Source organism: Echinops telfairi, unplaced genomic scaffold (assembly GCF_000313985.2).
Source record: "Echinops telfairi isolate 266 unplaced genomic scaffold, ASM31398v2 ScPeMD7_7424;HRSCAF=8462, whole genome shotgun sequence".
Classification (NCBI taxonomy): domain Eukaryota; kingdom Metazoa; phylum Chordata; class Mammalia; order Afrosoricida; family Tenrecidae; genus Echinops; species Echinops telfairi.
This window is the reverse complement of record NW_022111324.1, coordinates 80927680-80950510: the sequence shown is the minus strand read 5'-3', so window position 1 is coordinate 80950510 and position 22831 is coordinate 80927680. Positions and strand designations below refer to the sequence as shown.

The following is a 22831-nucleotide window of genomic DNA, read 5'->3' as shown; positions in this document are numbered from 1 at the left end:
AGCCCACATGGAAGAAGCACACCAGCCTGTGTGATCATGAGGTGTCGATGGGATCAGGTATCAGGTATCTAAGACCCAGAATAAAACCATACCCAAGGTAAATGGGGGAGTGGAGGGCCAAGGAGTGGGGACCCAAAACCCATCTGTAGACAATTGGACATTCCCCTCACAGAGGAGTCACAGGGAAGAGACGAGCCAGTCAGGGTGCAGTATAGCACCCATGATGAAACACACGACTTTACTCTAGCTCTTTGGTGCTTCCTGCACCCCACTATCATGACCTCAATTCTACCTTGACATTTTATAAAAGGGACCTTTGCATCCACAAATTTTTATATATGTGGGGTCCTACTACCAATCCCCCTAGATATTGAGGGGTGGCTATATTTTAATTATTTCAAGGAGAACAATGTCAAAGATAACAGACACTATTATAAGAGCAAAAAAGCATTTAATCCATCTCGCAATTCCAAGAGCACTTGTGACTTTAGCAAGGGGATGGTGCACAGGGAAGGAAGGGCTGGAGGGCTCTTTTGTAGGTTGAGAACAACAGACTCATGTTTATACAGAATGAGTAGCACACTAATAATAAATGCTTGATTTTTTTAAAATCATAGGGGGTAAGATTAGCTTATACTGGAGAATACTTCTTTGAGAACAAAGATGGTCAAGAGCAATGATGACAGGTGTGAGAAGAACTGATGAGGTACACAACAGGTTTTCCTAATTCTTTTCAAGTAGGAGTTAATGATAAAGTGAAGATAGAGAAGGGAGTTGGGGGAAAGCCACGGGAAGGTGATAGAGAGTTGGTAAAAAGGTCAACAAGTGATGTTAAAACTTCCACTAAGACAGGGAACAAGAACCTGTAGTAGGTCCTATTTGTTCAACAGTGGGATTCCCGCGGCGTTGGTGGTATACAGGAGATGAAGGCTCACTGACCCAAGACCTGCCAGGCTCAGACTCGGGATCTGTAAGTCACATGGTGGAAAATGAGGGGCCCATACTGCACTCTTGAAAATACTGGCGAATGGTAAGTTTTCTACCATAGGGCTCCAGGGCACATGAAAGAAGAAATGACATTTGGGGGAGGGGGTTTAAAAAGAGAGATAATGGAAGACAAAAATGTTGGAAGTGAAAACATTTGGGATCTCCATGAAATAGAGAAAATATATGTTCTGGAACCACATAGTTAGGTTCCTATCTCTGGCATGCACTTACTAGCTGCAGTACCCTCACACTTTTCTTAGCCTTTCTATGCCCCATTTGTAAAACAGGATAATAGCTATCTCAAAGAGTATTTGAACAGATTAAATGACCTAATTTAAGTAAAATGTTGAGTAAATGACATGAAATATAGTAAGTGATTTACTAAGTCTTAGTTGTTATCTAAGTAAAAATAAAAATCAAGAAAATTATTGATTTAGAGACGTACATAACAAAGAAATAATTACCTGTTTTTGTGTTGGACCTTGCTTTGAAAAATAACCAAAGGAGAAGAGCCATGGGAACTTAAAAAAAAAAAGTAAAACCATCAGATAATTTTAAAAAACACTTAGAACAGTATAATTTCATAAAGTTTTACTTACTCTTATGAGAAGTTGTCTTCCAATGCCAAACCTCACAAAGAATAAAAAGAAAAGTCCTGCAAACATCAGCTTAATCACAGAGGTGATGCCTCCCACAGTCACGTAAGCAGCATATTGAACCTGGAGTAAGAAGAACATGACTCTGGGTGTTTTAGACACAAGCATACTAACTACTCGTAACTAATTTTTTAGTTAAAATGTGGAACAAAAGTAGTAACCACTTATGAATGTGTGCTATTCTGAAAGATTATTAAAAAATTAAATGTTGTGACGAGGTCACTGAAGATCTGGCTGCAAGAGCAAGTGTGGTGAAGAAATCAGAGGGTGTCCAGCTATCAGAAAGAATAGGTTCTAAAGTCTTCGCAGCTTATATTAAAACAGCTATCTTGGTGAAGTGATAGCTTAGTCCATATGGAAGAAGCACACCAAACTGTGTGATCCAAGGATTCTAAATAATAACATCTAAAATCGGTGGAAGAAACAGTTATCCGAGCTTAAATTTTAATCACCCACTTTTCAGAAAGCTACGGATGACAGAGAAAGTCTAAAATCCATTTGCAAGGTCTCCACTTAAGCCTGTGGTGAATCCCTTCTGACCACTGACCAGGGGTGTGGCTAGTCTTGCTATCAGATAGAGTGCATTTGAAAAATGGACTAATGCAGATGTAGTGACATTACAGCCTAACATCATATCATCTGTTCTCCCTTTTGACTCATTTAAAATCTGTTCTAGTTTTTATTATTTTCTGTTATCTTGTCAACTGAGGTTTTTGTTCTGTTGTTTTTTCTTTCTTTTTTTTGTTTTTGTATGTTTTCATTTAAATCTATACAGATTGTTATGGCAGGAGGAAAGAGGGAGTTAATAATAGTATAAGAAAGAAGAAAATGTTCTAAAATTAATGTGATGATTGCACAATTTTTAATATGTTTAAAGTATTGAATTGTATGATATGCTAATTATGTCAATAAAACTGTTAAAATAAAAAGATATTAGAAACATTTTTCAAAGAAAATTGTTGTAAATGGTCATGAACTTTCTCTGTTTACTGTCCTCTCCTTGGGAGAAGGATGAGGCGGTCTGCTTCCATATAGAGTCACAGTCTTAGAAACACTATGAGTGGGAACCAACTGGATGACAATGGATATGTTCTCAGTTTACCTCTACACTAACATCCACAGAATCCACAATGCACTTAAATTTAGCACTACATCACTGAATGGCGCCTCTTTTTACAACTTCTCCCTCGAGAAATCATCATCCACCTTTTAACCTGAGCAAACATTTCTTTTTTTTTGAGCAAACATTTCTTGAAGTCACAGCAGTGGGAGTAATTTCTTCCCTAACAAAGAGTTAAGACGGTACCCCAGAAAAGAGAGGGAGGACCCCGGCCATCACCACATCTTTCCTGGTATTAAAACACGCAGTATTCCCTTGTTCTGTTCAAACGGGATTTTCCTCTTTGTCTCTGAGTTCATGATGTGTTCTGGAATTCCCATTCTTCTCAATGTTATTCATAGTGTGTTATAATCCATATAGTCAAGCACCTTTGCATAGTTAATAAAATGCAAATAAATATCTTTCTAGTAGTCTTTGCTTTCAGTCAATATCCATCTGATCTGTCATGATATCCCTCGTGCCAGTATATGGCCTATAGAATCCTTCAGTATTGCAGTTTGAGGTTTCCGTTTTTCCCTCGCGTCTGTCAACTTGAGCTATGCTGAGCATGTTTTTTGGTTTTGTTTCTTAACTCCAGGTTTTTGCACATTTCATTATAATACTTTACTCTCTCTTATTGAGCTGCCCTTTGAAATGTACTACTCGACTCTTTTACTTTATCATTTCTAACACTTGCTTTAGTGACACTGTCCAATAGCAAGTTTCAAAGTCTCTTCTGACAACCCAGCAATTCCACTCCGTGTATACCTACAAGTGGAAGAAGGAATGCAAACAGAAACCTGCACACCAAAATTCACTGCAGCACTTGTCACAACAGCCCAATGAGGGCAATAATCCTGTGTCCATGAACAGATGAATGGATAAACAAATGTGAGCAGATGAAAGTAACTCAAAAAGTTGTGCTACTAGTATTCTGATCCAAGAACATGGAATAGCTTTGCTTTATACAAGTCTTTAATCTTTTTCAGCAGTGTTTTACCCTTTTCATTGTATCAGTCCTTTGAATTCCTAGTTATATTTATTCCTCAACTCACTGCCATTGAGCCAATTCTGACTCATACTGACCTTTTAGGACAGGGTAGAACTGCCCCTGCATGTTTCCAAGATGGAAGCTCTTTACAGGAGTAGAAAACCTCACTTTTCTCCCACAGAGGAGCTGTTGGTTTTGAACCGCTGACCTTTGTGGTTAGGAGTCTCCGGCAAATGTACTTTATTCTCTTAAAATGCTATTGTACATAGAGTTGTTTCATTAATTTCACTTTCAGATTACTCACTGTTGGTCTACTCTATAGGAACCCAACTTTTTGTTGTTGTTGTTGATTTCATACTCTACAACTACAATAAATTTCTCTATTAAAACTAGAATTTTTCTTGTGGCTTCTTTGGGATTTTCTATACATGAATGTGTCAAAAAGTAGTGCTACAAAATAAGAGAAACCTTTATTAAACAAAATATCAAAACGTGAAGCTATTATTTCTTGACATATCCACCATTTACGGATAGCCCTTCCATGAAGAATTCTCTGCTTTTCGATTTGCACCAAGTTTTGGCATCCTTGAGGGACTCAGCTGGCAATCCTTTTAGATATCCTTTAAGTTGGGAACAAGGAGGAATCTAAGAGGCAAGAGCCAGTAGGGAGGATGGACAGCACAGTTTCCCAATAGAATTCTCATAGGGCAGCCCTTGCTACCCCTTAAAGAATGAGCAGGTGGACTATCATGATGAGAAGAAGAAGAAAAAATCCTTGGCTTAATTCCTGGCCATTTCCCCACCAATGCAGTTTTCAATCAAAACTTTTTCCTAGTAAGCCCCAATGACTGTCTTGTATCCTTAAAGAAAACTCATTTGAAATCCCTGAACAGTCACTATATAACCTTCTGAGCTGACCACTCTGCCTTGAACTTAAGTGGCCCAGTAAATCCCCTTGGAAAACACTGTTTTTGTTTCAACTTTTAAAAATACACCCTTGGAATCAAGTCGTTGGTAGTGGGTAAGAAGACTAAATGCGTGACTTAAAGAATGTGTCTGCAGCCATCCAATGATCATAGAGACCGGATGAAATATGTACAATTTCAAATAAACCTGTCTATGCAGTAACTGGAAGTCTTTTACCAATACATTTTTACTTACTCATATAGAATATCATCTGTGAACACCAATAATTTTCCTTCTTTTCCATTTTGGATACCTTTTATTTCTTTTTCTTGTCTTGTTTCCGAACTTCTAAGAGAGTAATGACTAGAAGTGGTTGGAGCAGGGACCCTTGTCTTATGTTCAATTCCAAAGGGAAGTCTCGATCTTTCTTCACTAAGGATAAAGGTGGCTGTTGGCCTTTTCCATATACTCTGAGTGATACTGAGGAACCTGCCCATTACCCCAATCTTCTTCAGGGTTTTCATCAAGAAAGAGTGACAGATTTCATTACCATAAATGCTTCCTGTGCATCCATAAGATGATCATGTGGTTCTTTTACTTTGTTCTATTAATGTGATATGTTGATTGATTTTCTAACGTTAAACTTTGCATTCCTGGAATAAATTTCATTTGGTCATAATGTGTGACTTTCAATTTACTGTTGGATTCTGTTCATTTATTGAAGATTTTAAAATCTATATTCATAAGAAATACTGACCTCGTTTCTCAAAACATTTTCTCTCCATTTAAACCCCTGACACTAGGTCCTCATTTTTCCCCTCCCTCCTGCGCTTTACACAATTGATGTGTGTATGGATTGGGATAACAGTTGTATGAGCCCCTAATAAAATGTTAAAAAAGAAAAATAAATAAATAAAACACTTCATATTCTTTAAAAAAAAGAAATACTGACCTATAGTTTTGTTTTTCCCTTGTGGTGTCTAGTTTTGGTGTAAGGGTTAACGCTGCTTCATAGAACGAACTAGGGAGCATTCCTTCCTTTTCCTTCTTTTGGGAGTTTAAGCAGTACTGATGCCAATTCTTCTCTAAATGTTTGGTGGAATCCCTCATAATCTATGTGGCTGCATATTTAGTTTTTGTTGAGAGGTTTATGATCCCTGGTTCAATCTTTTCTTGTTATGGATCTGTTGAGACTATATTTCCTCATGATTCAGTTTTTGTAGAAGTGTACTTTTAAGAATTTCTTCCTTTGTGTGTGTTTTTTTTCTATTTTTTTTAGTGCATAATAAAGAGAGTGAGTGAGAAAGAGAGTGAGTGAGTGAGTGAGAAAGTGAGTGAGTGAGTGCGAATTTCTTCCTTTTTACCTAGTTATCCATTTTGTTGCCATAAAGTTGTTCTTAATATTCTGTTTTAATTATTCTTATTGCTATCTGGGCAGCTGTAATGCTCCTTTTCATTTTTCATTTTGATTATTTGCATCTTTTCTCTGCCCATCTAGCTGATGTCAATTTTATTTGCCCAAAGAACCAACTTTTATTTTTATCAAATCTTTATGGTTTTCCTGCTATTTCTGCTCCGATCTTTGCATTTCTTTTCTTCAGGTGGTGTAGGTTGTTTTCTCTTGTTAGTTTCTTTTCTTTCTTTTTTCTCTCTTCAATTTTAATAAATCATTTTATTGTGGGATCTTACAACTCTTGTTACAAACCATACATCAGTTGTATCCGACATATTAGTACATATATTCCATCGTTCTTGTCTAGACATTTACTTTCCATTGAGCCCTTAATCAGCTCCTTTTTTTTCCCCCTCCCTCCCCCTCTCCCCCCCAACCCTCGTGACCCCTTGATAGATTGTAGATTGCTAATAATTTTCAAATCTCACACCAACCGCCGTCTCCCTTCCCCTCTGGTTCTGTTGTTCTTCCCCTGGATAGGGGTGTGTGGTTATGTGCCATTCATTGGGATCGGTGGTCCCCTCCCTCCCCACCTCTCCCTCTCTTCCCCCTACCCTTCTGGTATCTCTCATTAGTTTCTAGAGTGCTTGAGTTAGGCTGTTAATTTGAGATCTTTCTTTTATTTCTCTCATGTAGGCATTTATTTCTTGAAGTTTCCTCTAAGTAAGTACTATCTTAGTTGTTTCCCATAACTTTTGGTATGTTATACTTCATTTTCATATGACTTCAGGAAATAAGTAATTTATTTCCAGAGCCCTAGTGGTATAGTGGTTACATGTTGGACTGCTAGCTGCATGGTTGGCAGATTGAAACCATCAGCAGGCTCCACTGGAGAAAGACAGGGCTTTCTACTTCTGTGAATGGTTACAATCTCAGAAACCGCCCCGGGGGTCACTATGAGTCAGCATTAACTTGATGGCAATGAGTGTGAGTTTAGCTGGTGTCTTTTCCGGAGTTTTTCATTTCTAATTTACACCAGTGTAGTCAGAGAAAATAATATGATTTCAATCTTTTAAAACTTATCAAGACTTACTTTTGAGACCTAGAAAATGGTCTGTCTTAGAGAATGTCCCATGTTGACTGGAGCAAGTGCATAGCATGCTACTGAGAGGTAGAGTGTTGGTTGTGTTTCTGTCTACTAAGTCTAGTTGGTTTAGTGTGATTCAAGTGTATTTCCTTGTTCTTCGTAGATCATCTGTTCAATATTAAAAGTAGTGTTTTTGTAGTACTATCTATTTCTCCCTCCAATCTTATCACTGCTTTCTTAATATATTTAGGTATCCTGTTGTTGGATAAATTCTATTTATGATCACTACATCTTCATTAATTTTTATCACTACATAATGTCCATCTTTATTTCTTCTAATAGATTTTATCTTAAAGTCCGCCTTCTCTAGAACTTTTGGCAGATGGCAAACCAGGCAACCAAATTAATACAGATCCTTACAGTAAAGACAGAAGAGAACAAATGAAACAGATACAGATGATGATCCTGTAACACTGCGCTTCAGAAGAACAGTTAGTGAAGTGGATTGAATGCAGTCTCGAAGAAGAAGCCAAGTAAACTAGCCAAAGAGGAGACAGAAGGGGGAATGTTAGCTAGCCGGATATGGTGTGGCCAATCTAAAACTTTTGCAAGGAGCACTCTATTGCTACAGTGGCTCGCTTTTGTTCGTACAACAGAGGTTGGCAACATGAAAGTTATTAAATCATTTTCTTGCTGCTATTTGCTTGATTTCCCCCGCATTTTTTTGCTTTATTTATTTTTCAGCTATTGTTTGGCTTTTCTCCTCTTGTTTCAACAAATAGGAGATAGCAAAAAATGGACCAGCCACACTCATACCTCAGACAACCAACTGGGCAAAAGCCACCACTCTGTCATTCTCTGGTACATCTACCAGTAGAGTGATAGTGAATGTCTAAAAACAGACCAACATCTCATCATCAATTAAATTGAAATACAACATCACAATGGCTCAGAGACAACAAAATACTTCATTTCATATAAAGAAATAAGACAAAGTACCTCAAACAAGTGACCAAAATACAAAGTCAGAAAGTATTCCTGTAAATAAATGGCATTAGAAAGCAATGAAAGACAAAAATAATTAATTAATTAATTTGAATTTTAAAAAAAGAACTACCTGATAAGGAATAATTTAAAAGAATGGTATTTAGTGGACTGAGAGAAAAATTGATGAAAGCAAAAAGAAAAAAAAAAGGAGAAAACATTTTAGAAAAAATCAGGAAAATAACAACTGACAAAATAAATGAAAAATTGGAAACTACAAAAAACCAGCAAACAGAAATCCAGAAGATTAATATTAATACTTCAGAAACAGATACTGCATTGAGAGAGTAAAGGAGTACATATGAATCAATGGAAGGCTGAATTAGTGCACTGAAGAGCAATCTCTCATAACCAATGAAGAAAAAGATGGTGCCAGGATGTCACTGAAAGGGATAGCATTAAAGGGCCCTGAAGAGAGTGGGAGAAAATAGTGGAACAAAACCCCAAATCATAAAAAACAAACAAACAAAAGTAGGCTTACTAATTGGCTAGAGACTGATGGAACCCAGAGACTATGACCCTTAGTCAGTCTTTAGATCTGGAATTGAACTCAACCCAATGGCTCAATTTTCAACTGAATGATAGATTTATAAGGGAACAGTAACACGAGTGAGGTATGCACACTTGGTATAATGAGCCATTGGAGATCATCAACAGGGCAGCATTTACCCAAGGACAGAGCTCAGAAAAGTTAGAAGAGAAGGAAGAATGTAGAGGGAAGCACAGAAAGTAGGACAGTGATGTGACATTGAGGGGATGACAATCAATGAAATGAATAAAATGTGTATGAACTGATGAACATGAAACTGATGATCTGCTCTGTAAATCTTCACACAATCACAATAATAATTTTTTAAGTCAATTTTCTCTAATAGTAAAATTGAAGATTGCCACCACGTCTCTTTCGGTTATTGTCTACATACAACATTATTTTCCATCCTTTCACTTTCAAGCTATTTGTGTTTTGGGGTTTAAGGTATATGTCCTGTAAAAAGCATAGAGTTGGATTTTTTAAAAATCAAAAGGCACTCTCTGTCCTGACATGATCGCTGAAGACAAAGTGGGTGCATAAGCAAATGTGGTGAAGAAAGCTGATGGTGCCTGGCTATCAAAAGATATAGCATCTGGGGTCTTAAAGGCTTGAAGATAAACAAGTGGCCATTTATCTGAGAAGCAACAAAGCCCACATGGAAGAAGCACACCATCCTCTGTGATCACAAAGTGTTGATAGGATCAGCTATCAGGCATCAAAGAACAAAAAACCCTATCATTGTGAATAAGGGAGAGTGTGAAGTGGAGACACAAAACCCATCTGTAGGCAATTGGACATCCCCTTCGAAAAGGGTCTCGGGGAGGAGACGAGCCAGTCAGGGTGCAGTGTAGCACAGATGAAACATACAACTTTCCTCTAGTTCTTTAATGCTTTCCTCCCCCCCCACTATCATGATCCCAATTCTGCCTTACAAATCTGAATAGATCAGAGCATGTACAGATAGGAACTGGAAACACAGGGAATCCAGGACCGATAAACCCCTCAGGACCAATAATGAGAGTAGCCATACCAGAAGAGTAAGGGGAAGGTGGGAGGAGAAAGGTTGAACTGATCACAATGATTCCCCTATAACCCCCTCCCAGGGGGATGGACAACAGAAAAGTAGGTGAAGGGAGACATCGGTCAGTGTAAGACATGAAAAAATAATAATAATTTATAAGTTATCAAGGGTTCATGAGGGAGGGGAAAAATGAGAAGCTGATAACAAGGGCTCAAGGAGAAAGAAAATGTTTTGAAAATGATGATGGCAATACATGTACAAATGTGCTTGACACAATGGATGGATGGATGGTGATGAGTCATACGAATCCCCAATAAAATGATTTTTTTTTAAAGGCACTCTGCTTTTTGATTGGAGTACTTAGTCCACTTAGATTCACTGTAATTACTGCGAAGTGAGTTATTCCTGCCCTTTTGTTACTTGTTTTTCATGTGTCTTAAGTCTTTTTTTTGTCCTTTACTACTGTTTACTTGAATCACAGGATGAGGAGTCTACAATTCACCATTAAATGCAAATTACTCTACACACAGTGATCCTGTATACTTCCAAAAGCCGACATATTCTTTTTTTTTTTTCTTTACAAACATAAAAATCCTATATGAGAGTGCTTCAAAGAGTTCTTGAAAAAATGGAATGAAAAGATAATGGAATTTTCCCATGAACCTTTGAAGTCCCCTTCTATGTACCAGGTAGCTGTAACAAGCAACAAATACTCTTTAATAATACATAAATCATATATACTTACTGGTGAGTCCTCTAAATTTTCATGCAAATAACGCTGAGTCCGCTTCACAACAGACACATCAGCTCCCAAGAAAGGAATAGCATAACCGCTGAGCTCTCTACAGTAAGAAACCTGCCACCTGTGAAGACAGACCTGTGAGCATTCTGCATTTTCCTATAGTGACAGTGATCACAAGTGTAGCTGGGTAACCTTTTTTCCTAAATGTTATTTTTCTTGAGAATAGTTCAACAATTGCTACATATACCATAAAAAAATTCTTAATTTGAGATTGATTAAGCTACATAACATCACTACACTTTAAGGTGGTGGGTTTAATTGCACACAATTTAATTGACATTGAATTTTAACAATGATACTGACATACCATCATGCATAGCCACCCCCTGCCCCCCACACACCCTCATGTGTCCAAAATACATCACATTTACATCAAGTAATTACATAAGTTTGTTGATGTTCTTAGGTGCAGCTGAGTCCATTTGACTCACAATAAGTTAGGCATAGGGTAATATATTAATTATATGTTATTCTGGAGCTGGAGGAATCATGTGGAGTCCCACTGGATCCACAAGACTTTCCACCCACTGGCCTGTGATCTTCCTGCATTTGGTGTTATTGCATGTGTTGCATGAGTCTGAAGAGGGACTTATAGACTGGTATTGGACATATGTGCTAATATCAGACATATAAGACTTCATCTGGACTGGGCTGGGATGTTTTCTCAATATACAATTGCTCTTTATATAAAGCTCTTTCTTAATAAAAAAAAATTATATGCTATTGACATTTAAAAAAATTCTGATGTTAATTATTACAAAATATTCTCTAGAGTTTTCTTAGTACCATATTTTAGCAATAAACAATATATTTCAACTATACAGATGAAAGAATAGATTCTGAGTTCATATACCTTCTTTTCAATTTGGGGCCAACAATTGGGATAGGTTTCAGTCTTGACCCACTTCGTAGTTTTTTCAAATTACACTGATCTCCAAAACCATAGATTGCTGACTTCCAGGTACCATCATGAATGCATAATCCCTAATAAAGTATTAAGGGTAAATTACGAAAATGTGAAACCAACTAGCCTGTAATACATTATTAAAAAGAACATTTTATCTCTATTTAGCAAAGTGTAAAACATTAATAATCTTATAAATTTCCATGACTAGTTAGGCAGCTGTAACACTGATAAACCTCATCATATTTACACCAATTCCATATCGCTATGGGGGACAACACTGGAGACGCAGTGTGGGAATTGCGCCCAATCTGACCCCATCACACTGAGGTGAAACACTGAGGGTGTGCAGCAGAGTAGCACAGGGAGCAGAACAACGAAGTCCCCGGGGAATACCAAAAATGAGATTTGGGGACCTGGGTGTGGCACCACATCAGACTCCACCAAAAAACACTCCTAATGGTCAACAAACAGACCTTGAACTATTTATAGGCTTTTTTTGGGGTCATTGTTTTGTTTTGTTTTGATGCTTTGTTCTGCTCTATCTTATTTTTTTGTGCATACTATTATCTCTGCAGGTCTACCTAGATAAGATAGGTGAGATAAACAATATGGAGGCAAAAACAACACAATATGGAGGCAAAAACAACGGGACCAATGGTTCTGGGGGGACATGGGAGATGGGGAGGTGGGGGAAAGGAAAGGTGTTAATAAACCCAGGGGCAAGGGAACAAGCAATCCAAAATTGATGGTGAGGAGGGTGTAGGAAGCCTGGTAGGGCTTGATCAAAGGCAATGTAACTGAGAGGAATTACTGAAACCCAAATGAAGGCTGAATATGATAGTGGGACAAGAGGAAAGTAAAAGGAAAAAGAGGAGAGAAGTAGGAGGCCAAGGGCATTTATAGAGATCTAAATATAGGCATGTACATATGTAAATATATTTATGTATGATGATGGAGAAATAGATTTATGTGTTGCTATGAGTCAACACTGACTCCATGGCAATGAGTTTTAACTCTTTATGAGAGTAGAAAACCTCTTTTTTTTTCTGTGGAGTGGTTGGTGGTTTCAAACCGCTATCCTTGTGATTCATTGCCTAACTCATTGTGGGGGGAGGTCAGATATTTACAGATATCCTCCCTGGACAGTCAGTCACCAGATCTAGTGGGCCTGCTCCCTGCTGCTGGGGACAATGGACTACTTCTCCCTGAGGCTTGCAACCATTACCTTGGTTCCTGTAGGTGGGGTTTACACCCTATTGATAATGGTTCTTCTGGAGATCCAGAGAACAGATTAAACCAGCTCCGCAACAGCCAAAGTTAAACTGCCATCCTGAAACTAGGATCTGCCCATCTTGTCACATGTATACCCCCAACCCCTCCTCTTCCTATTGCGTGTATGTCCCTAGATTGTCCTCCTCTCACTGCTGTATAACCTACAGTGCAACCCCTTCCTGTGACGTACCTGTAGTGGGCTTGCACACCCCCAAAGATGTATAGGCCTGGGTTAGCAATAGAGATCTCTCTTTCTCCTCCTCCTCCTCCTCCTCCCTTGACCTCTTGTCAGTTCAGGTTCCCCTCTCCTCTCCTGTCCTCACTCCCCTCTTCCCTTTCCCCTTGTCCTACTTCCCTTCCCCCTCTCTCCACGTGGACCACCAAGCAGGGCTGAGGTGAGCATTGCTGCCATGAAATGTGTCTGACTCCGTTATTTCTCTCTCACTTCTCTCCCTCATTCTCTCTATGACTTTACTATAATCTGTGGGGAACAGAAGGATTTCTCTTAAGCTGTCTCCCCAATAATATGTACCAGACTTAGCTGCTTGAGAATGACTGTACACTAGGCGGTCAGCGAAAGTAGGTCAGAAGTTATTCTCCTTAACATCAGCCATCTAGAGCAGCCAGACTGTATAGTCTGACTCAGCCCAAATAGGGCCCATTCCCTTCTGACATTGTTCCCTTGAAGCAGTGCCCAAAGGCAAGCCTGGGACCACTCTAAGATGACTAGGTCATCCCCCTCTTATTGCTTGTATTGCCTATGTTGCAATCCCTCCCTATGACGCAGGTTGTTGTGAATTGTATTGCCCCTATCGGTGATGCATGATGCTGTGATGTATCCCCTAAAGTGATATGATGCGTGGTTAGCAATAAATTAAAGGAGGCTCCCTGGTTCTCAGGAAGGCTGTTCCCATGAGGGTGGTGGATAAGAGGGCTGCTTTCGCGAGGTAGGTGGCTCCTGCTCTGGCAGCCAGGTTCTCCCCACAAGGACCACCAAACGGGGTGGAGATGAGCAATGCTACCATGTACCGTGTCTGACTGTATTGTTGTAATATCTCTCATGCTCTCGATGACTTTAATATAATGCTTATATATCTCAACCGTACAATTGTGCATTACCGAGCCCGTGGGTAGTATTAGTAGCAGCGGGTGGGGACTGGCCTCTCACCCCTAACAATTAATTTAATACTACAATAATCTTTATTTATTATTGGTGTACAATTGTGCCTACTGGACCCGTGATGATGTGCTAGGGGCAGGTACCCTGGCAACTTGTAACTCACTACTGGGACGCCCAATAATGGGCAAGCCCCACTGAGCAAGAAGCAGAGTCCCACAGGAGGCTTGTTAGTAGGGTGCCTCTAGGTCCTTAATGATAGAGTTAGAATAAAAGAGCTTTGTAACACTTGCCCAAAATGAATTATAACCTGTCATTTCCCAAACAAATCCAATTAACTATGAATATGGTCTGTGCACTTTGGGTGACTATTATCAACAAATTATCAAACACAGTAGAGAACAGAGTGTGCCTTCAGAGGGAAGGTTGGTGCCAATATTGCTAAAAAGTTTGGAGGGTGGAAGCATGTCTAGGAATCAGGTCGACATTCTCCTTCCACCTTGTGAAGCTAGAGGGGTCAGATACTGTCCTCATACCATTTTTACTCTCACCAAACTCAATGCCATCGAGTCAATGTTGACCCATAGCGACCCCCTGTGGGTTTCCAAGACTGTAATTGTTTACGAGAGTAGAAAGTCCAATCTTTCTCCTGAGGAGTTGCTGGTGGTTTCAAACTGCTGACCATGCAGATCGCAGCCCAGTGCATAACCACTACGCTACCAGGCTATATTCTCAGTGGCTGAGCAGGTACTATGTTATCACCTTCCATCTTATTAACTGATGTGGGCAAGAATTTATTTGGGGGTATAGTATGCAGCTTGCATTAACAATATAAACAAATGCTCTAGCAAAACTCACTCACTCTCAATCCTGCATTCATTTATCAGCCTGATTTCTGGTTCTTTGGATGTAAGGAGAACTTCAGACTGTTAATTGACCTGCAGATTTTCTCAACTCCTGCAACCACATGAGCCAGGGAAAGCAGCCAGCCTCCCACCTAACCCATGGAGTTGCCAGTCCTCACAATTGCATGAGTCATGTTCATGAAATAAATATCTCTACATTTTTATCGAAGCCCTAGTGGTGCAATGGATTAATCATGGGCTGTTAACTTTTAGAAGTATCAGCAGTTGGAACCTACTAGTTGCTCCACAGTGGAAAGATGAGTCAATACTTCCACAAAGATTTACAGCCTTAGAACCCTTAGGGAGCAGCTCTACTCTGATCAGTGCTAAGATGCAGAGAGATCGGCAAGAAATGCTGAAAGGAGACAAGGTCTTTACCCCTAAGCTGTGAGGCCAGAGAGAGAGAAAGCCTTCTCTTGTTGCTAACATGCAAAAATAATAATCTTTAGCATCCTGAACTGTGGATAAATACACTCACCCTCTAAAGGCCCATGACCTGGATCTCCAAAACACCAAGCTCACTGCCATCTAGTTGATGTGGACTCATATTGACCTTATGAGACAGACTAGAACTGTCCCTGTGATATTCCATAACTAACTTTACAGGAGTAGAAAACTCTTTCTCCTACTGGTGTTTTCAAACTGCTGACATTCAGGTTAGCAGTTCAGCACATAACCACTACACCACCAGGGCTCCTTTCTAAACATTCAAATTATTCTGTTATCTTAGGTGACAAGGGCTGGCTCAAGAATGGTCAGTTCTAACAACACTAAACTAATCTTTACTATCATTTGATGTATAAACTCTTAGTAGCTGATTGCCAAGAAAGGTGAATCTTAAGGACCAAGTGTACCAGAAGTTGCCAGCACCTTCCCTGTCACATCAAGAGCGTACATAAGAGAAGAAAAAAGAAACGAACAAGACAAAAAGGAAAGGGTTGGTGGTAGGGGAAGTAGGGGATGAGCTCTGACGATATAATTTACAGATCTAGGTCCAGCCATACTACTTACCATATATACTGGTGTATAAACCGAGTTTTTCAGCACACTTTTAATGTTTTGTGGTAAAATTAGGTGCCTCGGCTGATATTCAGGTTGGCTTTACTCGAGTATATACGGTACTTACAGACATTTGGGTATGGCCATCAATAAATGCCTTTACGATGGTTGGCTTAGACGAGGGAGGATGGGTTTTTAATACATGCTACTCAGAGTTCCAAGAATGCCTTTCTCATTTTTGTTGCTGAATCTGCTCTGGCTGCTTCCTCTGACCTTCAAAAGCTATTTAATCTTCTTCCAGGCTAAAGTCAGTAAGGCCTCTCCTTAGCATTCCCAAATTACTCAGACTCGTGAACACTTTATTCTGGTACTCTATTGTGGATATTCTGTATAACCATATATTTTACCAGATATTACATAGTTAATTAATGTTAATTAATCTGAACCCACAATCCAAATAAATAGAATAATGACTCTGACTTAAACTTACCATATATACTAGTATAAGCCAACCTTAATATCAGCCAAGACACCAAATTTTAACACAAAAACTGCATTAAATATGTGCTGAAAAACTCGGCTTATACACGAGTACATATGGTACTCCAAACCATCCTATCTTTGTGCTTTTGTTTCTGCATTTTCCTTTCCCCTTTCCACAGTCGCCTGAGAAACTCGGTCCACAGTCCCCAAATTACCTGATGTCCAGTCTTCCAGGTTGATGGACCCCCTCCCCTTCTCAGAACCGTACAGTGTTTCACTGATCTCTTTAATGATAAGGCCCGTCTATCTCCAGCTCAAATAAATCATTACCTTTTCAAGGGCAGGATTTATGTCCTCGTTATTGTCACATTGTTTTATAGTACTATACATACTTGTACTACTATGTAGTATTTGTTGGATGAATAGATGAAACTGGTAGGCTCTACTGACAATCAAAGTGAAAACTGGATCTTTTCCCAGAAAGGCAACAAACTGTCTTATGTTTCCAAATGGCACTTTCCTGCCAGGTAGGGAACTATATTCCATATGACTAGATTTATCGTAGATATTTTTTTTATGATAACACCACCACCTAACTCCAAGTTATAAAATAAAAATGCAGTGATTTGCACTAACGTGATAATTTTTTTTGGCTAATAACACTTACTGCATAACAATAAGAAACTTTAGTGTTAAGATCATAGTCATTCATTTTAATATATAATTAACTTTGCAATTTTTAAAATATAAATTATATCTTAAGTCAAAACTACTTCTTGGTAATCTAGTTCTCTATTCTTTTTAAGGAAACAGTGACTTTAATATATCAAAACACACACATACACACACACACACACACACACACACACACACACACAATTTAATATGAAGCATGTATCATCTCCAGAATGTTAGTATTAACTCTGAAAACACTTGGCAAATACAAAAGCTAACCTCAGGTCCTGAATGTACGGTCAGGAAACTTTCCACAGCAGTCAAAGTACCTATAAGAGTAAAAGAATGATAAAAGTAGTCTACAGCTGAGACAACCCCAGAAAATCTATACTGACAGCAGTTTTACATTATTATAAACAGGCTTAGGAAGCAGCTGAGGCTTCTATGTTCTTTTTCAATGTCACCATTAAAGAAGGCTTATTAATAGTGAATTATAATGAATAATAATACTATCAAGATAACCTTTGCAATGGCTTCCAAATACAATAAGGCTATAAAAATGAAATAAAAATAACTATAGGGTAAAAATAGAAAACTAAATCCGGGGGGTGGGGGGAGAAGAGGAGAAATTAATGTATTAGCCATGAGGACTAATACATAAGTATAAGGATTAAGTATTACATTAATCTTTAAATTTCTCAAGGCAAAAAAAAAAAGAAATAATATGGAGCTGGTAAATTCCTAAAACTGACAAAATGAAATATTATCAATTACTCAAGAAAGGCTATTCCTTATAATTTTGTTAATTATAAACAAAAATTAATACATGAAGCCAAAGTTAATACTTAGAAAAATTTTTTTCAAGCAACCCTTAAAAAAAAAAACATTTAAGCGAACAAGGGGGGTTGGAATGGAGAAACGAAGCCCATCTGTAGACAATTGGATATCCCCCACACAGGAAGGGATGATTCAATCAAGGTGTGGTATAGCACCAACGAACCACAAATCATTCCTCTGGTTCCTGAATACTTCCTCCCCACCACTACCATGACCCAGTTCTTACAAATCTGGCTACACCAGAGAACAGACATTGGTACAGATAAGGGCTCCCAATACATGGAATTCAGGACAGATAAACCCCTCAGGAATAGAAGTGGGAGTAGCAATATCATGAGGTAAGGGGATGGTTGGGGAGGGGGTAGTGGGGGAGAAAGAGGGAACCCATCAAAAGGTTGGATATATAGCCCCCTGAAGGGGGACTAGTAACAAATGTGGGTGAAGGGAAACAACGGACAGTATATGATAAGAAATAACAACAATATATAATTGATCAAGGATTCACGAGAATGGGAGGGTGGGGGAAAAAGGAACTTATACCAAGGGCTCAAGTAGAAAATGTTTTAGAAATGATGGCAACATATGTACAAATATGCTTAATACAATTGATGTATGGAATGTTTTGTGGGTTTTTGGTATGGAATGTTTTAAGAGCTGTAAGAGCCCCCAATAAAATGACTTAAAACACTTAATCCAAAATAGTAACCGTTTCCAAGTAACAACTCTAACTTCCTAAGAAATACGTGGAGTTTATGAAAAAAAGAGTTCTGGTTGTGTAGTCGTTAAAGCACTAAGCTGCTAACCAACAATCAAACCTACTAGCTGATCCCTGGGGGAAAGATGTGGCGGCAGGCTGGTTCTGTCAAGACTGACAGCCTTGGAAACTCTGGGGCTGTCCTACTGTCCTGTTGACTCACTCGGAGTAGTCGCAACCAACTCAGTGGTAATGGGTATGGTTTGGGTTTTAGTATGAAGAAAACTTCTATACTCTACATACTTGCACTGGTTTGTAATAAACAGAGACACATCATGTACAACGATTAGATGACTAAGTATTTTGTTGTCTGATTAACATTTTTTCATTCAGAATGTTCTAGTAGTTCATCTTTAATATCCTGTTGGCTCTGTATAGCTTCTGACATTTATTTAGAAATATTCTATTCCTAAATTCCTATAGATTTTAAATCACATGGTATACGTAGTAGTTATTACACCAATTAGACATTCCTGACTAGGGGCAAAGTTCAACCTGTCAATCAGATCACCTCCTTGGTGTCATAAGCCTTTTTGTATAAGAGTGAGAGTCACTGAACTACTCTCTGCCCCTCCAACTTCTTGCCTGCTGGAACTCTGCCTGCTCCCCGGGGTGGCTCTGTATGGGCCTTCTGTCCAACCGTGTGAGCCGCTAATGCCCTACCATGTCCGGGCCCCCCGCCCCCCCGCCCCCCCGTCTGAGATCCACGAAACTCTGCACCCACCTGCCTGTGATCTCCCGGCTTCCCGGGTCATCTTCCTGCAGTACATTAGTCTGAAGAGGAGCGCCAGACTAGCACTGGGCTTCCGGACTTGAGGTGAACTAGGCTAGGATGCTCTCTTGATATAGGATTACTTCTTGATATAAAGCTCTTTCTTATAGATCCAGTGCCACTGAATTTGTTTCTTTAGCTAACCTGGCCTAACACAACATGAATTTTCAAATAATTTCTTCAGACATTTAAGTAATTTTCACCTTTAATCTTCTGATGTGATGATGAGGTAACTTAATATTAAACCTTGGCCTTGACACATATCTTAAAATGTCATTGAATGTTTACTAAGATTTTATCTATTTTTCCCCCCACACTTTGAATTTTGCAATGAAGAATTGTTTCTTTTTCTGTACTGTCTTTACTGGGTTTTAATTATGCTAACTTTTAAATAGAAACTATAATACTTTCCATCGTTTTAAGCTCTAAGTTTATGTGGCACTAGTTTCCTGTTTCAAGCCATTTTCAGGGGGATCTCTAAAAAGATGCCACTCTTAAAATATGCAAGACAACAAAAATGTCATTGTTTACCATAGTAATGTTTTACTATAATATTTTTCTATTCTTATTGTCTACATTTTACAAATAGGGTAAAAAAATGATTCTTTGCCCATTACTTTTTAGCTTTGTTAAAAAAATTTAAACCTTTTAATTGGAATTATCTGGATAAAGTATACCTTTAAAAGGGTTAATTCCTAAGCAAAGCAACTTTGAATTTATAGTGGCTTTCATCCTTTCCCCCCCAAAATCTTACATCTCAAATTCATAACTAAAGGAGCTCTCTTATCACAGTGCTTAAAGCACTCTGCTGCAAACCAAAAGGTCAGCAGTTCAAAGTCACCAACCACTCCTTCAGAGGAAGATGGAGCACTTGGAAACTGCACTAGGGAGGTTTTACTCTGTTCTATAGGATCACTAGTAACTAGACTTAAATTGATGGCAATGGCTTTTCATTATTAACTAAAGGGATAATGAGTAATTTCTCATTTTAGAACACTTATGATACTTTCCATGTCTTAAAATCCAACAGTGTCAAAACATTTTACTATAACGATAGCTGTATTAAAAAACAATGTATTCACATTGTTGCTGTTGAGTGGTGTTGAGTCCACTCCGACTCACGGTGACCACATGCACAACAGAACAGAGCTACCTAGTCCTGCATCGCTCTCACAATGGTTGTTATTCTTGCGCCCATGATCGCAGCCACTGGTCAATCCATCTCCTTGAGGGCCTTCCTCTTTTTTGCTGACCCTCTAATGTGTTTTAACAGTGACCACTTATTACTATGTTCCTATCCCAACAGGATTTTAACCAATCCAACAGATTTTACTGTTCTATAGGATCACTATTAATTAGACTTAAATTGATGGCAATGGCTTTTCATTATTAACTAAAGGGATACAGTGAGTAATGTCTCATTTTAGTAATTTCTCAATTATAAACATGAAGCCTTTTTAGAATTTAACTCAATGATTATTTATTAATTAATACTTACCATTCATTTTACTGCGAGTATACAATACTCCCATATCTGCTGGAATGGAGTCAAAGCCACTGCTTCCAATGATATAAACCCCTTTTTCTGCAGCTTTCTCATGATACTTCCAATACATTAGTTCCAGAAACTAAAAAGTCCAAGACAAAAATTTCAATTAGAGTTATACAGATATAAACAACCCATTTCAATATCAAGTGATTTAAAGAAAACTAAATTTTGTAAATGCTGGTATGGTTTTGCAGTGAAATATTCACTATTAGCACCCTTTTACACTTACTGAGTAAATATTTACTTTCTGCCTACTTAGCACATTCTAGGTAAAGGGAAAGCTATGCTAATCTCAATGGCCTAATTAATTAAATGACACTTTTTTTTAAGTAAAATACTAAAAAAGGGGGGAGTAGCGATACCAGGAGGGTAGGAGGAAGGTGGTGGGAGGAGGGGAGGAAGGTGGAACTGATCTCAATGATCAATGCATAAGCACCCCCCCCACACACACACAGGGCGATGAACAACAAAAACGTGGTGAAGGGAGAGCAGTTGGTATAAGGTATGAAAACAATAATAATTTATAAATTATCAAGGGGTCATGGGCGGGGGGTGGTAGGGAAAAAAGAGGAGCTGATACCAAGAAAAACACAAAAAAACCCTAAGAACCCCAAACTGCATTTCCCAGATAAACATCATCACAGATCTATAGAAGGAGTTCTATTCTCCCTTTTCTTAAAAGTGAACTAACTGCATGAACCATTTGGAATTCTGCACAAGAAATTTGTGACTGCTCCCCCTTTACCCATTCTTTCAATAGATTGTCTTATTATTGAGTTGGAAGAGTTCTTTATATTAGCTAGAACATTATTATTTTCTAGAACACTATTAGGTTTTGCTGTCACTTTTGTGGCATTTTTAAAATGTTGGAGTCTTTTAAATAACATAGAAATTGTGTGTTTTTTTTCCACTCGTTTTCTACCTTGTAAATAAATTTTGGTAATTTACATTTTCCGAGGATTTTACAATACATATTCCCTACTGATAACCTCTTAAGGATGTATTATTCTGGCACAGTTATAATAATCTAGCTATGAGGATAAATTTTAATGGAGGTAGTATATTTTAGTGGTATTAATAGACTACTTCCTACAGTCAGGCAAACCTCAATTCTCAAGTCCTAGTTCTCTGACACACTAGTTACATGACTTACAGCATGTTATTTAATCTTGCGAGGCTTCAACTTTCACTCATCAAAATAGAGACGAAAATCAAACCTACTTTATCAGAACGTGGAAAAAGTTCCATACAGTGCTTAGCACAGTGTCAGGCATATGAGAAACATTCAATAAATCTGAGCATTCAAAATTTTTAGGTTGAGGGGATTGAAAATGTTATTTTTTTCTATAAAAAATAAAAAGACCTATTTTGAAAAAGTTACCAAAGTGCAATTCAGAGACTTACACACAGACATTTTAATCCAATTATACTTAAAAATCAGTCCATTCTGTATACAAAGATCTTGAAATAAATGTATTGTGGGGAAGGAAAAATTTCAAGAAAACTGAAGAAAGTCCTTTCTATTAGTATGCTCCTTCCTGTTTCTGTCTTTCCCTTCACAGCGACACTATCTTTAGCACACTAGAAAGAAGTCACCATCTTCTAAAATATATCTACAACATGCCACTAAATATTTCCTATTGCTTTAATGGAAAATTGTATGTTAATGCTACGATTTTGTTCATTTTACCCACCTGAGGTTCTCCAGAGATGTCAATACAGCTAGTTCCATTTTCAATACATGCTTTTACGACAGGTTCTCCATAAAAGCGATACTAGGGATGAAGAAAACCAACAGCTTACTCTTTCTTCACAAGTTTAAGTGAATGGCTTGGAAATAATCTAGATTAAGAAATCAAATGCTCCATCATGACCTAGTCCTGCCTTTCAGTTCTGGCTAGACCAGAGCATGTACACCGGTACAGATAAGAGCTCACGACACAAGGAATCCAGGTCAGATAAACCCCTTAGGAACAGAAAGGGAGTAGCGATACCAGGAGGGTAGGAGGAGGAAGGTGGTGGGAGGAGGGGAGGAAGGGGGAA

General features: G+C 38.4%; 1 protein-coding gene across 1 annotated transcript in view; it reads right to left on the bottom strand.

Annotated features, from left to right (window-relative positions):
- The window catches only part of SCCPDH (saccharopine dehydrogenase (putative)), a 48733-nt gene that overhangs the window by 5645 nt on the left and 20257 nt on the right, over nucleotides 1-22831 (bottom strand). Inside the window, exons 3-9 of the mRNA XM_004699963.2 lie at nucleotides 22483-22563; nucleotides 20738-20867; nucleotides 17156-17205; nucleotides 11372-11502; nucleotides 10462-10579; nucleotides 1587-1706; nucleotides 1452-1508 (exon numbers count right to left, since the gene is read on the bottom strand). Of these exons, the coding sequence (XP_004700020.1) occupies nucleotides 1452-1508; nucleotides 1587-1706; nucleotides 10462-10579; nucleotides 11372-11502; nucleotides 17156-17205; nucleotides 20738-20867; nucleotides 22483-22563 (687 nt within the window). The remainder of the gene's footprint in view (nucleotides 1-1451; nucleotides 1509-1586; nucleotides 1707-10461; nucleotides 10580-11371; nucleotides 11503-17155; nucleotides 17206-20737; nucleotides 20868-22482; nucleotides 22564-22831) is intronic.